Below are 15,960 nucleotides of genomic sequence, written 5' to 3'. Positions count from 1 at the left end.
TATATATATATCTGTGTGTGTGTGTGTGTGTGTGTGTGTGTGTGTGTGTGTGTGTGTTTTATCAATTCTGCAAAATCCTGAGCCAATGGTCCTAGATTGAAATTAGGACTGGGAGGTGGATGTATAGCAGACGCTGAAGAAATAATTGCAGAACTTACTTTGTTTTCATTTTGAGTTTTTAAAGACAAAATAAGTTGGTCTATTTTATTTTCTATTTTCATCAAGTAATTTGAACATAAAGATAAATTCATATTTGTAAAATTTAATTGTTTAACTACACCAATAAAATTTTTGGTGGCATTACTTTCTAGAGTTTTTCCAAAGACATTTAACTCAAAATTTGGGTTTCTATTATCTAAATCCAAAATTATGGGAACAGTTGGAGGATATATGAATTCTACTATTTCTCCTGAATTAATTTTTCATTTTCTAGTTAACATGGCTAATTCATATTCTAATATTTTGATTATTTGATTGCTAAATCAGGTTAAAAATGAATGAAATTTTTTTTTATTTATAGAATCTATTTTCATTTTTTTCAAAAAAAAAATTCAGAATTTTTTATTTTTATTTTTTTTGTAGTATAATTACGATACCAATTTTTGAATGATTCATATTTAGGTTGTAGATAATTATTGATTAAAATTTGTCTCATTTATTTTTTAGCAATTTGTTTTAAATTAATCATTACTAAAATTAAAACTAGCATCTGATTGCGGAGATAAGTTTTCTACCCTATTTTGGTGTAATAAATTATCTTATCACAACACCACCGTTAGTATCTTGACTAACTTGTTCAACATCCTGATTTATTACAGGATGAGGATTTATAGCAGTTTGTAACCGCTATGATTTGGGAAAACTTACTTCATCCCATTTTATAGCCCTATTGGGAGCTATATTTGAAGCTAACAAATTTGTTTCTACTTTTGTAGATCAAACTTTTAATTTCATGTTATTTTTAATGTTTGGGCATAAATTATTCATTACCTTAAAATGAATTCTATAAATTATAGCGATTGTTTTAGATCCAGATAAAAATTCATTCTCATGTAATTTTATTTGTATTTTGGCTGCTTCAAAGAGATTTATGTCTTTTAGTGACAGACTTAGATTTGGGCAAGTGTTAAAGAAAATTGGCCCATGGCATATAGGGCTGTCAAAAAAGCTTGTTGTTCACGAACAGTTCGTGTTCGGTTCGTCAATGAGTTCGTGTTCGATTCGTTCGATAAGTAAACAAGGCGAATGTGAACAAATTTTTCGTTCGGTTAGTTAAACGAACCAAACACGAACAGTGATGTGTTTGTTCATGTTTGAATCGTTATTGTTCGAAATATAAAATAATTTAAAATAATTATATATAAAAACTTTATGATATTTTAAAAAATTAAATTTTATAAATTATAATATTATATATAATTTATAAAATAAAAATTATTTAATTAATATAATATATTATTTCTATATATTAATATTAGGGATGACAAATTGGCTCGTCGTTCGGGAACAGCTCGTGTTTGACTTGTGTTTTGCTCGTTCGATAAGAAACGAACACGAACAGTAACTTCACGAACAATTTCGAACACAAACTTATTTCAAACAAACTAAATTTCAAACGAACCGAACACGAACGCAAGCTCTGTTCGTTTACACCCCTAATAGCATAGACTAGTTTCCATAACTCCCATTAACAGTTGTACCCAATTCATGCATCGTGCATCTTCTAAGCAGACTAAAATTGAAACATTTAGTCCTCTTAGCGTTAGAGGTTTAAATGCTACTTGAATTATGCTTATATGAATATATTTATAATTTTCTAAGTAATTATTTAAATCTTATTTATCTAATATGGAAATTATTTTCTCACTTTCATCTATTGTTAAAGATTGTTCAACAGTTTTAATTGAAAATTTTTCTTTAAAATCAAAGGTTACAATTTTATAGATTAAAGATTTTTCACCTTAGGAATAGTCCATTTATTTAAGTCTTCTACTTTTACAGGATATTCCAGCAATTCTGCATTTTTTATTGTTATTTCTTGATTGAGATATTTGTAAATTCTTAGACATTATGTTATTGTTGTACCTTGAAGAAGTGCTCATGAAAGGCTGTCAATAAAATATCTAAAACTCTTTTTATTTAAATAAGTTTAGTAAGGTAATCTAACATCAACTAAATGAAAATATTTTTGCTCCACTAAGGGTTTAATCCAAACGAGTCGAGTCAATAAGAACTAGACAAGAAAGCGTCCATTCTGGACATAAAAACGCTCACATGCGATGATGGCTACTGGATTAAATTTATCTTAGAGCAATAATATGATCAGACCAGAAGGTCGAACTCAGTATTTTTAGACATTATGGTACTATTGATTGAGATCTTTATAAATTCTTAGACATTATGATATTGTTGTACCTTGAAGAATTGCTCATGGAAGACAGTCAATAAAATATCTAGAACTCTTTTTTGTTAAATAAGTTTAGTAAGGTAATCTAACATCAGCTTGCTCCACTAAGGGTTTAATCCAAACGAGTTGAGTCAACAAGAACTAGGCAAGAAAGCGTCCATTCTGGACATAAAAACGCCCACATGCGATGATGACTACTAGATTAAATTTATCTTAAAACAATAATATGATCAGACCATAAGGTCAAACTCAGTATAATTTTGTATGTCAGTCAATGATATTGAGTTGCAGAGCAACACCCGACTTTACTATGCAGGATATACCTATCCTGACAAAGTTAGGTTACCATATTAAACTTATTTACAGAAAAAGAGCTTCATAAAAGATTTGTCCACTCATGACTCTGATACCAATTGAAACCAGGATATAATAAAAACAGAAATATATATTTAAACAGTAGAAACTTATAGAGCACCAGACTTGAAGAGAACACCAGACAGACGTTTCTATATTACATACACTGAGAAGACTCTAAGCAAACTCGCACACTAACAGAGAATACAATGCCCTGATTTATAATAGAAAGTGGAGTTCATATTTTATACAACATAATTAAACAAAAAATAACACATACGTTGGATGTGACATAAAAAAAAAATTATTTCAGAATACTATTACACCCACCAGATTTATTTCAGTCACTAGTCCACCAACTTTTACTATTTCAACCATCATGATTATCGCCTTATTTTCTTCTGAGGTGACCTCTGTGGGGTCCATTTATTCTATTTTTTTCTCTTGTCATTCTTTTGAGCCAAGGCGGGTCACTATTCGTTCCCATCTTTCTCTGTCTTCATCTGATCCTTGATTGAAGATTGACATGTTGTCTACTAATTCAAATAATTCTTTCATTTGTCTCTGATAAAGTTCTTGGATTCTTCTTTTAATTTGATCTGGAGATTTGCGAGGGTATTTTCTTTTGATTTGATCATGAATTTTCTTTAGAGAAAATTCCTAAGCTTTCAGCACTTGAACATTTTTACCATTAGATTTGATGACTTTATTTATTTGAGTTACCTTGTCATCCACAATGATTGCGGACACCACCATTTGATGAAAAAAGTTCTCCATAAGCATTTAGTATTGAGTTTATCTGGTTGATTACACAGATTTTAGGCAAAGTTTCTAGGAATTTGTGCCTATGCTGGATATAGATTGTTGATAGATTCCGGAATAATTTCATTGGTAGTTCCAAATTTATCCCATTAAGATAAAGACCAATTTGATATTTCTTTATTGAAGATTTCAGACATTTACACAAACAACCAGGAATGTCTATGCCTTGGATTAATTAGTAAAAATGCATGATTCATGGCTTGGACATATGTCCAATAATTACAAAGAAATATTTTCTTTTGTTTAGATACATGATGTATAAATTCAATTTGTTTAAATTGAAATGGAGTTAAACCCCAATCCTTGTGGTGCAAGATGAGATTTATTGTTGTCTTGCTATATGCAATAAATTTATTAAGTTCATTATAATTGTGTTGAATTTCAACAAATTGTAATGAAATGTATGAAATTTCATATGATTCGCGGCCAAGATTGTCTTGTGTATAGAGAATTATGTCTAGTTATCTGACCTGTATTTTTAAGGGATCATTAATTTCATAATCCTCTAGATTAATTTCGATAATTTTTTTCTTTTGAAGATTTTTGCACGAATTCTGTGATATTTTGAATTTGTAATTCAGGAGATTGTTCTTTGGATGTGGATGTCATTGGACTACCATATAAATATTGCTTTAAATCAATAAAGTTTTGTGGGGACATTAGTTCGACTTCAATCTTTTCCCTATCGAAAGGTGTGGTTACCTTATAGGGTATATTATACTGCATTTATGAGGGGTTATCCACCCCTCTTCTTTTTTCCTCCAAAAATTTACGAGTGAGAAAGTCAAGTAAAGAATTAGTATTATTTGAACTATATTCTATAACAAATTTAAAACAAGATAACTGTGTTTGCCAATTGACAAAGATTTCTTTAAAGATATGATTTTTTACGTCTTTTTGCAGTATATACATAATTGAACTGCAATCAATTCTTAATAAAAATTTTTGATTTAATAAATAATCTTGAAATTTGGTAATGCATATGACGACCAAAAGTATTTTTTTTTTGTCGAATATTTTCTTGAGTTTTATTCCACTTGCTAGATGTAAAGTGAACCAATTATTTGGTATTAAAAATTTTTTGCTTTAAGATTCATCTGTAGCCAATAGTAGAGTCACGTCTCTGCTATTTTAGGGAGAGACGGATTTGCAATATGTAAACAAGGTAAAATTTTTATCTTTTGCTTAATAATTAAACATATTTAGTATGATTTTTTGTCCATAGATTGTTTTGTTTCTCTAATCTATTATGAAGAATAACATCTAAAACAAGATCTTCATAATAGTCTGCTACGTAATTGAACAATCACAAAAATCTCTGTAATTTACGGAGATCAGTGATTTCATCTGAAAATTTAGAAACAAATTTTATGATTCTTTCAATTAGAATAATTGTATTCCAGACAATATTATGTCCTAAAAACCGTATTTTGGTTTGAAATATATTGATTTTTGGCGCAGGGATTACCAGCCCATTATTTTTGAAGGGTCATTGAATTGTCTGTAGATGTCTAAAATGTTCATCTATTGATTTAGAGAAAACAACGACATCATCAACATAAACTAATATATAATTAGAAAATCGATTTAAGATTCATTCATAATTTTCTGAAATTTTGGAGAATCATTTTTTAGTCCAAACGACATAACGTTTCATTCAAAATAATCAAACGGAACAATAAAAACTATTTTATACATGTCAGATTCAAGGATTTCTATTTGCCAGTATCCAAATTTTAAATCAATTTTTAAAAATATCAGAGATTTACTTAAGCGATTAAGTAAGTACTTTTTTATTCGATATGAGATATTGAATCCATTTTAAAACTTCATTTAAAGGTTTATAATTAATAACTAATTTAGGTTGATTTTTTTCTATTTCTGCATTATTTATAACATAGAATGTTGTACGGCTCCAAGGGGAGCTAGATTTTCTACTTAATTTCTTATTAAAGAGTTCATTAATTTCTTTTTTTAAATTTTTAAATATTCTTAATTCATTTGACAAGGTTGTGCCTTTGTCTTGATATTTCTTTCATCGAAATTATTGATATATGGTAAAATAATACAGTATTTTTTTTTTATCCCAAAAAGCAGCTGGATTTTCACCGCATATTTTTTTTAACTTATTTTTTTGCTGTTCAATTATTTTGTCTTTTATGAAATTATTATTCAATTTCTCTTCTATAGATAACAAAATAATTTCTTCTCGGAAGTGATTAATTTGATTTTGTTTTAACTTAAATTTATTTATTTCATTTAAAATAATTTTTGTAGGATTAGTAATAAATACAAAAATAATGATTTTTTCAAACTTGTTAGAATATATGTCAGTATTATCTATTTTATTAATTGACATAATTTTATAAAGGAACGGAGTTCCAAAAATAATATGTTGAGTTAAATTTTTAACTAATATAAAATGTGTATTAATTCAAAGATCATTTTTGTAAATATTATCAGAAGAAATTTTATATTTAATTTCTATTTTATTTCCAGATGCAGAAGTTAATTGCTTCGTAGTTTTCTCAAAATATTTAAAAGATATTATTCTTTCTTGAATACAATTTATATCTGCTCCGCTATCAACAAGAGCAATAAGATTAGATAAAATATATTCTCGATTTATATTTAAAGAAATGATTATAAATCATTTATGCATAATAGTTTTTTGTAAGAAATTTTAAAAAAATGGTTATAAATTGTTATTCTTTTCTACTAATATTTCTGTAGGTGTAATATTATTTATTTCTAATTTTAATAATTTAGTATTTTTTTCTTGATTTTTTCAAAAAATATTTATCACAGAATTTAAAATATTAACTTCATTTTTTAAATCATTTATAATAGTAGATTTACTATCAATATTTAAAAGTAAAGTTTTAGTTAAAACTTCTTTCATTAAATAATCTTGAAAAGGAATTGTATTTAGAAGAGGAGGATTCTCCTTTATATTCTATAATTATTTTAAGCATTTTATTTTGAATTTTTTCATCCTCAATTTGGGATGTAATTTTAAGTTTCTCTTCTTTCATTGAAGAAGATAAAGTAAGTAAACCATTCATTTCGACTATAAATTTATATTAATTTTTGTTATTACATTTGCTCTCAGATTTTGATGTGCAATTATCTTCATCAAAGTCTTATGAATAAGAGAAATTGTCCTCAATTTCTTCTGAATTGTCAGAAGTCCCCCAAGATTCAGGAGATTAATTTAATATAATTTTGAAAATAGATAGTTTAATATTTTTATCAATTTTAAGCTCATTTATTTTCATTTTAATTATGCATTTATTTACATAGTGGTCAGTCTTGCCACATTTGTGGCATTTGATTTTTCTTTTTTTTTTATGAGAAATCTTTGGCTTGTTCTCTGAACAATATTTTTCAGAGCGTTGCTTATGATATTTCTTTTTTTTTGTAAAGATTTTTCTTTTTCTTTTGCAAATTTAGGAATGTCAAAAGCAAATTGTTCACAAAAATGGCATAATTGTTTTTTTTCTATTTACCTTACTTTTTTAAACTGATATATAATTTGAGATTTGTGCAATAGGCTAAGCCTTTATGTATACATGTATTTATTAATTGTTCATATGTCAAATTTTCATATGAAATATGTTTGATGTTAATATATTATGGTTGTCTTTTTACCTTATCGACAAAAATATTAGGTAAACCTTAATAATTTTTTGTTTCCAGTGTGTGTTATTTGCATTTGGTAAAGACATGACTTTAATTAAAAAAACATTTTTGTACTAACGAAAATGGGTTAAAATTGGACATCTTAATTTTTGTAAAAGATAACGAATTTGTTCTCCATTATCAGATACTATGCCGGTAAAATATTGTAAAATATTGATAATTAATTTATAAACATTATCGATGTTTTCTTGATTATGATTTCTTATTATAGTAGATTTCTTATTATTGTATGACTTAAAAATTATTCTTTTTGTTCTTGAGTTAAATAATTATCCCACCAGCCATTGAGAAGACCAATAAACCCACAAGTTAACTGGGTTACAATTTAATGGGCGCGATTATTATGATTTTGATCGGCGGAGGCATAAATCATCTTTCTTTGTAATACGATTTGTATTTGGCGATCAGTCATGCCATCAATATCTCATTCATAAATATTAGATGGATTATAATTATTTTGATATTTATTATTATCTCCTTCATACAAAACATCTGTAGGGGTATGTTGAGGTTTTATTGCCTTTTTAATTTATATATTTTAAATTAACATGTCTATATGTTGTTCGGTATCAATTTTGTTTTTTATTTTCTATTTTTTGTTTTTATGTTGTTTTATTTATGTTATGATTTGAAACAAAATTTGTTTAGTATATTTGATGAAGATGTAAACATCTAAAAGTTATTTTGAGTATTTTGAAAAGTATATTTATTTATTTTTAGAAAAAAAAATAAAAGATATATTAAAAACATATTAAATCAACATGTTTTAAGAATTAAATTTAAAAAAAATAAAATTGATCAGGTGAATAGAAGAAAATTAACTCTCTGACAAATATATCATTAAGAGAAGCTGATCATTTTAAAATGAGAATCTAGCCCTTTGCTTTCAATTGCGGCCTCCATTATTCAAGTTACATATTTCATGTATAAGAATTCCTGTCATATGGAAATTCTAAGTACATGCTACATGTTGATTCCATAGGATTTTACAGGCAATTCAAACTCCAATTCTTACATGCTACATTTTGATTTAATAGGATTTTACGGGTGATTCATGCTCCAATTTTTCTCCAGCATTTTACATCTAATAGAACACACATGAGGAATCCTGATGGAAATTGGATTGCTCCACCTCCAAATTATGAACCAATTATCTCTCAAGGTATGTTCCCAGTGTTTATTATTGCATTTCAACTGTTCCTTTAATCCCATTACTTTCACAAATACTGTGCAAAAAATAATAAATTTAATAAGATGAATATTAGCAAATTAATAATTGTATTTTGTTTCTAGTGTTTAATTTGCGAAGCATCTTTTTTTGCGCTACCGCCATACAACAACAACAAACCTTTATCCCACTAATTGGGGTCAAATGTCATGATTTTTCGACAAATTTTACACTGACTGTCGACTAACTAACGCGACCCTCCACTTTTTACACCCGGGACTTGGGACACATTGATGGCAGCGGTAAATCCCAAAAATATTCAAAAGTAATGCCACATACCTATGTGGATGGTTTTAAAACATGTGATCTTTGGTGTTGATCACTTCAAACACAATCTCCAAGGTCGGTGACACTAGATTTATTCCTGCAGTTATCCTTGGTTGCTATTTCTGAAAATAGCAAAGATGCATTCTATTCGGAAAATCCATGTCTATGGCCATACAAAACTTTCTTATTAATTAAATTCATGCCCAAATTCATGCCATTTTGGTATTCGGTTTTTCATGCTTTGAAGTCCTGTAAATTATTTTTCAAGTTATCTTGTGAACTACTTGGAGTCTAGAATCATTCTCTTGTATCTTATTTTCCAAATTTCTGTGTTTTTATTTAGATGGAAGCAAAGATAACCTTGATGAATATATTCGGATTTGTGCTGCTGATGTTATGACTGATATTAATGCTTCGGTCGATGGCATATACTCGAACAAGTATGGTGTCTTGATTAGTGAAGACAAATTGGAGGCATTCTTTTCTTTCATACATTAGAGACGTCCTTGATTAGTGAAGCCATGTTCTATATATTTATTATAATCTATTCTTTTTATCATTGGCCATTTAAAGATTAATATACATGGAAAGTGTCAGTCATGCCCACTTTTAGCTGCACCCAACAATCCCATGGTTATTATGTAATACGGTTAGTTTTAAACTTTTCAAACTCTGAAACTAAAGCTAAATGCTTCTATTCTGTTATTGAATGATTTATTTGAGCATCTAAAGAGTTCTACTAGCATAATATATATAATGAAAAGGTTAGCAAATTTGATGTTTCAAAATAGGCCCAACCGCATAATTGCTGGTCTCACATATTATTTTGAAAGGTAGGCTCTAGTTGGGCGTTACAAATTACAATAGCAGGAGCTATTTTTCCAAGAAATTTTAAACACTTGAAAGGCCTTCACAACTTTCAAATATGCTATTAAATTTGAATTGTATGTGTTTGGCTAGAAGATTTGGTGCTGGTAATCTAGACGAGTATGGCTTACCAGCTCGTAGGGGTAACCAACTTTACCAGCTCTAGCCTTGCTAGTACCAGGTACCTGTGAGTGCGGGCGAAGGGAGAGACCAATAGCAGCACTAAACGTTCGCCTTATTTAGAAGGCCTTCCAAAAATGAGAGTTCTTTTTTACCATGCTTCTGTGTCCCCGGTATGAAGTCAGCATCGCTGTATGACCATGTGCCAACTCTTGATCCTTTTTTGTGTCCTGGCTCCCCTACCTTCCCACCCATCAGAACCAGAGAAGCTACACACTCCTCAGTTATACCTAATTCTCCTATGAAGAGAAAAGGTTTTAGTTTTGACCTAATGTTAATCATTTTCTTACCTTGAGCTAATATTATATGTCCCAACACAATGCCTTCTGTCATTACAAATTGGAACATCTCCTAATTGCAAATTTGATTGGGTTCTTTAAATTGGTCCAAAACTAACTCCAAATATTTGAGGCGTGCATGGAAGTATGATCCAAAATCTAAAATGTTATTCGACAACACTTTCATGAATAGTATCACCATTTTAGAAAATATGGTCATCATGCAACCCATAAAGTAGTTGGTGGATTACATAGTTTAAATAGTATTCACTTAAACGCAAAGGTTCTATATAGACATGTGAATGTGACACTCTTTTGATCTTTTGATGTTATCGAACTTTAATTGTGTCTCTCCTCATCCTACAGTCCCCCCCTAATTTCCATCTCAACAGTTGATTTTTTACTTGAACTATTGGTTGACATCCACGATATAAGACCCCTCAGATCGAGGGTTCGAGCCCCCTCTGACACAGTTGGCCTTAAGGTGGTACTCGATTAGTTAGGCATATTATGGTTAGTTGGAGGCTCGTATAAAAATTGTTTTGATTTTTTTTTTATATATATAAGGATATTTTAACAATGAAAAATCATTAACTAGAAATGCTTATGCTTCATTCTTGATAAGTTGACCACATGAATATACACGGTGATCAATTCTACAAAATTTCCAATAAATTTTGCAAATTAATGAATATTTTGGTAAAAATGCAAATACAAAAAAAAAAAAAAAAAACATTCAAACATCTTATAGTGGTTAGGAAATTTACATTTCGCTAATTAATTTTATTAAAATAATAGTATTTTTATTAAAAAATTATTATTAAAATAATAATATATATTTTTATCTTATAAAAATTTGTAGAAAATTCTACAACTTTATTGGGGCCTATTAAATAAAAAAAAAGGACATTTACGTATATACCATCCAATTTTTCCTTCCATTTTTTTTCCCCCCTACGTGGAAGATAAATGATTTAAGATTTGACAGTACAAGAATATTTTTATTAAATACTTAATCATTTAAGATTTGACAGTACAAGAAATCACATTGGTAAGAAATTCTGGTTTGCATGTGATTATTCCTCATTTTTCTGAGTTTCAAAAATTTTAATTTAAATAATAATAATAATAATAATAATAAATTTTAAAAATTTTGCATATATGCAGAGGTGCATATATTGTCTGATCTCGACTGTCGATCAAAGCAAATATGTATTTTGGTGAGCTTTATTTTTTATTTTACTTATAAAAAAAAAAAACAAGATCGACGGTCGAGACCGGACATCCGTATGAAAACGCCCGCACTAGCCCGAAATACGGGTCGGCCGTCTCGAACTACAAATTTATTTTTTGGGACAATTGCATACAGATCACCCTAAACTTACTATTTATAAATCAACCCCACTTTCATTCATTTTCTAAATTCTCACTCAAATATTAAAATTCATGGTAAACCCCAATCCATATTTTTATTTTTATTAAATACTTAATCATTTAAGATTTGACAGTACAAGAAATCACATTGGTAAGAAATTCTGGTTTGCATGTGATTATTCCTCATTTTTCTGAGTTTCAAAAATTTTAATTTAAACGAAATAAATATTTTATTTTAAAATTCATTTCGATCAAATCATTAAGAATTTGATAAAAATAAAAAAAAACATATATGAGTTGGCGGGGGTTTATCATGAATGTTAAGATTTGAGTAAGCATTCGTAAAATGGATGAAAAATATATCGGAGGCTTGAAAAAATATTACATCTGCATCATGACTCCAATCACAATGTGTCATGTATATGGTCTAGCTCTACAATACATTAAACTATTTAGTTTTTGTTATTCAGTGGAGTTTGACCGTAAACTCGGAGCGTTGTAATTGAAGTCCTGATATATTTTTACATCACGACTCCTGATGTAGCCACTATGGTGCAAATTTAGAGTTTTCTAACAAACCAAACTGCAACCAAATTCATAAAATCAACAGAACAATTTTCACGAGAAACCCACACCATCAGCCATCAACCACACAACAGATTCAAAATAAGAAACTCACCAATCTGTCCCAGAATCCAGTCAGGTTTCTCTTCTTCTTCCTCCCCAACATTCGTGACAACAGAAGAAACATGATGATGGGCATGGAGGACGACGACGCTCCAAATGGGCATGGAGGACGACGGCGCTCTAACCCTAGAGGATATTTGGAAGATTCGCTCCAACGGCACTCCGAAGGGCTCCTACAGATTGCCCAACATGGATGTGATGGATCTTTCTCTGATCTGTTTCGATCCAAGCGAACCCCGCAGCTCCATTATCTACTCCTTCGAAGCTTTTCTGGAGAACCCCTTCATCTTCTCCCTCCCCACCGTCATGCTGCAGATCATCCTCATGACCGTCACCACCCGCATCATCTACTACCTCCTCCGCCCCATCAACCAGCCCCGCATCGTCTGTGACATCTTGGTCAGAATCTATCATTAACTTTATATCTTCTGCCATTGCCATCTTTGTTACCATTCTGCAATATTAAAGTTCACATTTTTTTATCACAGTCCGGCATCCTCTTAAGCCCGGAGGTGATCGGCCGGACGCACCGCAAGTACAGATACGTCTTCTACCCTCAGAAAGAAGTGGTTTTTAACAGAACGCTCGCCGCATTCGGTCTGATGTTCTATCTCTTCCTCATCGGCGTCAAGATGGATCCGAAGATCGTCTTAAAATCCGGCAAGAAAGCTCGCTTCATCGGAGTACTCAGCACAGTCATTCCTTTCAGTCTGGTCGGCGCCACCACCTTCTTCCTCCGCTCGTCCCTCAGCTCCAACATCGCGCGCGGCAAATTCCTTGTCTTCCTCGTGGCCTCCCTGTCCCTCACCGGCTTCCCTGTCCTCGCCGACATCCTCAACGAGCTCAACCTCCTCAACTCCGAGCTCGGCCGGCTCGCCATGTCGATGTCGATGGTGCACGGCATCTTTGGCTGGTTCTTCCTGGCGCTTTTCACGGCGATGAGCCAAAGCCAGGGAGGGTGGGACAAGTCGGCATGGGCGATGGCGTCGCTGGTGGTCATGGTGTGCGTCATTGTTTTCGGATTTTTCGGATTCCGGCGTTGGGTGCTGTCGATCGTGCGGCGGACGCCGAAGGGGGAGAGGGTGAGCAGCATCCACCTGCACCTGATTGTGGTGGCGGTGATTGGGATGGGGTTGGTGAGCGAGGTGTTGGGGGCGTCATTCCTGGTTGGACCGTTGATAATGGGGTTGGTGGTGCCGGACGGGCCGCCGCTGGGGAGGGATTTGGTGGACAGGATTGGGAATGTGGCGGGGGAGGTGTTGATGCCGCTGCTGTATACAGTGGCGGGATCGGTGATTTCGCCGGGGGTGGTGCTGCATTTGAAGGCGTGGAGGGTGCTGATTGTGGTGGTGGTGTGGTGGTGGTGGCGTGGCTGTCCAAGTTGCTGGCCACCATGGGGCCGGCGATGTACTGCGGGTTTTCGCTGCGGAAGGCCTTCTTGTTGGGGCTTATTATGAATTTTCAGGGGGTTCTGGACTTGATTACTTACATGAATTTCAAGAATGGGACTGTAAGTTTTTATTTTTTAATCTTCTTTTTTTCTTCTCTCATCATCTTCATCATCATTCAGGGCTGTCTGCGAATGGATTTAGGCAGAATTCTCTGGGTATAAATGAGCTGAGCTTGAGCGAGTTCAGGCTTGGCTTGTGTTCGACTCATTTGAAATTGCTCGTGTTTGAAATCGGCAGGTGAACAGTGTGTTCGTGCCGACTTGAATTAAATTTTCTTGTTTGTGTTCGGCTAGAATTTGGCTCCTTAGAATTAATTGAAAAAAAAAATAGATGTGGGATGTTAGATATGAACCTGCACCAATTCTGTGCAATAGAAGACTTAGAATCATAGGTCATACGAGTTGTTATTATTTAAATTTAGATATAAATATATAACATGGTATTATATAAATTATATATTTAATTTCTTTATAGTGAGCTAAAAAGAGCCCAACATGAGTAAACAAATTGTTGATTTGTTTGTGTTCGGCTCATTCACTTAACGAAGAAGCCAAATATGAGCTACTTAACGAACAAGCAGAACATGAGCTGCTTAAAGAACAAGCAGAACACGAGTTGCTTAAAGAACAACACGAACACGAGAGCTTTTTTGAGAGACCTACTGGATACTGTAAATCTGAATTCTAGTGATTTCCGCTGTAAATCTTAAATCCCATGAACCGGTGGAATTAACTTCGTGGTGTTTGGGATTTAACTTCGCCAACAACCATAACAACTTCTTAAATTTTTACTGGAATTGCCAGATAACTCTATTGAATTTACAAGATTTAGTAAATTCATTCTCAGACAAACTTTAAGATTTAACCTTTCAAAGTTCAGTAAACTCAAATTCATGGGAGTTACTAAATCATAATACCTTGAATTACAAGATTTAGTAAATTCATTCTCAGACAAACTTCAAGATTTAACCTTTCAAAGTTCTCATCTGTTGCCACAGAGCACCTCTAAGTAGCTAAATTTAACTAATTGGCGCGCAGCTGCTGGAAGAGGAGAGCTACACATTACTGGTATTCGCCATCGTCTTCATCACCTCCGTCGCGACTCCGTTGGTGAAGCGTCTCTACAACCCCCTCGGCCATGATGAGCTCGTCGGCCGGCGAGGCATCCAACACCTTCGACCTAACGCAGAGCTGCGAGTCTTAGCTTGTCTGCTCAACGAAGACCACATCCCCAGCACATTGGGCCTCTTTGAAGCCTCATGTCCGGCACAAGAGACTCCTATGTGCGTCTACGTTCTCCACCTGGTGGAGCTGACGGGCAGGGCTAGCTCCACCGTCATTGCCCATAGGAACAAGAAGGGGTTCATCAATCCCAGCAAAATGGACCGGCTGCACAACGCATTCATCAACTATGAGCAGGAGAAGAAGGGGATCGTCGCTGTCCAGCCCTTCACGGCCATCGCACCTCTCAAGGCCATGCATCAGGACATCTGCTCCCTCGCAGCTGATAAAAGCGTCGCCATCATCATCCTCCCCTTGCCCCGCAGTGATGCCACCGGTGGGTTCAGGGATCAGGACCACGCCTTCCGGAGCAACATTCCCCACATCCTCTCCAAGGTGACTCTTATCAATTATCATATATATAGTTGAATCGTATATGGTGGTGTAAATAAGCGAGTTTGTAATGGTTGATTTGCAGGCGCCGTGCTCGGTGGGGCTTCTGGTGCACATGGGCTTAACCGTCACAGCGGTTTCGACGCCGCCGAACTCTCGGCATCACGTCGGACTACTCTTCTGGGGAGGTCCCGACGACCGCGAGGCTCTCTCCTATGCGGCTCGCATGGTGCGCAACGAAGGCGTAACCCTAAATGTCACCAGGTTCCTTCCATGGCGCTCCGCGGCATCGACCGAAAGGGAGGCGCAGATGGACGGCGACTTAATAGAGGATTTCAGAAAGGAAAACAGCGGCAACCTGCGGGTACTGATGAATGAGGTTTCCGTGAGCGACATGGAGCAGACGATTGCGGCCATACGAAACTTCAGCCACGCGGGTTACGATCTCGTAATGGTCGGTCGGCGGCTTTCATGGAACTCAATACTGAATGATGAGTTGGAGGAGTGGAGCGAGTTTCCGGAGCTGGGGGTCGTCGGCGACATGATCGCCTCGGCTGATTTTGAGTCGGACTTTTTTATTCTTGTGGTGCAGCAGAGGGCTTGAATTAGGGTTTTGGGTTACTGCGGTAGGTATTATCAGATCACTACTGTGTCTTTGGCTTATATTCTTTACATTTTGTTTATTAGGAGGAAATTTTACACCGTATGTCTGGACGGCCAATCGACCAAT

The 15,960-nt window shown here is 33.5% G+C and overlaps 2 protein-coding genes across 3 annotated transcripts in view; both read left to right on the top strand.

Moving 5' to 3' along the window:
• The window catches only part of LOC110032390 (protein N-terminal glutamine amidohydrolase), a gene marked incomplete at its 5' end in the record, with an annotated part of 23,483 nt that extends 13,952 nt beyond the window's left edge, over nucleotides 1-9,531 (top strand). Inside the window, 2 exon segments of one of the 2 annotated variants that reach the window (XM_020736010.1) lie at nucleotides 8,323-8,447; nucleotides 9,124-9,531. In XM_020736010.1, the coding sequence (XP_020591669.1) occupies nucleotides 8,323-8,447; nucleotides 9,124-9,278 (280 nt within the window). 2 annotated transcript variants of the gene reach the window in all.
• A 2,737-nt stretch (nucleotides 9,532-12,268) lies between these two features.
• On the top strand, nucleotides 12,269-15,953 carry LOC110032388 (cation/H(+) antiporter 15-like). Its single transcript, XM_020736008.1, has 5 exons — nucleotides 12,269-12,565; nucleotides 12,655-13,248; nucleotides 13,308-13,676; nucleotides 14,655-15,233; nucleotides 15,316-15,953. The coding sequence occupies exons 1-5, from the start codon at nucleotides 12,269-12,271 to the stop codon at nucleotides 15,832-15,834; spliced, it is 2,358 nt and encodes a 785-aa protein (XP_020591667.1). The 3' UTR covers nucleotides 15,835-15,953.
• Nucleotides 15,954-15,960: the final 7 nt, after the last annotated feature.

Source organism: Phalaenopsis equestris, unplaced genomic scaffold (genome assembly GCF_001263595.1).
Source record: "Phalaenopsis equestris unplaced genomic scaffold, ASM126359v1 Scaffold000935, whole genome shotgun sequence".
Classification (NCBI taxonomy): Eukaryota; Viridiplantae; Streptophyta; class Magnoliopsida; order Asparagales; family Orchidaceae; genus Phalaenopsis; species Phalaenopsis equestris.
This window is presented reverse-complemented; position numbering and strand designations above follow the sequence as displayed.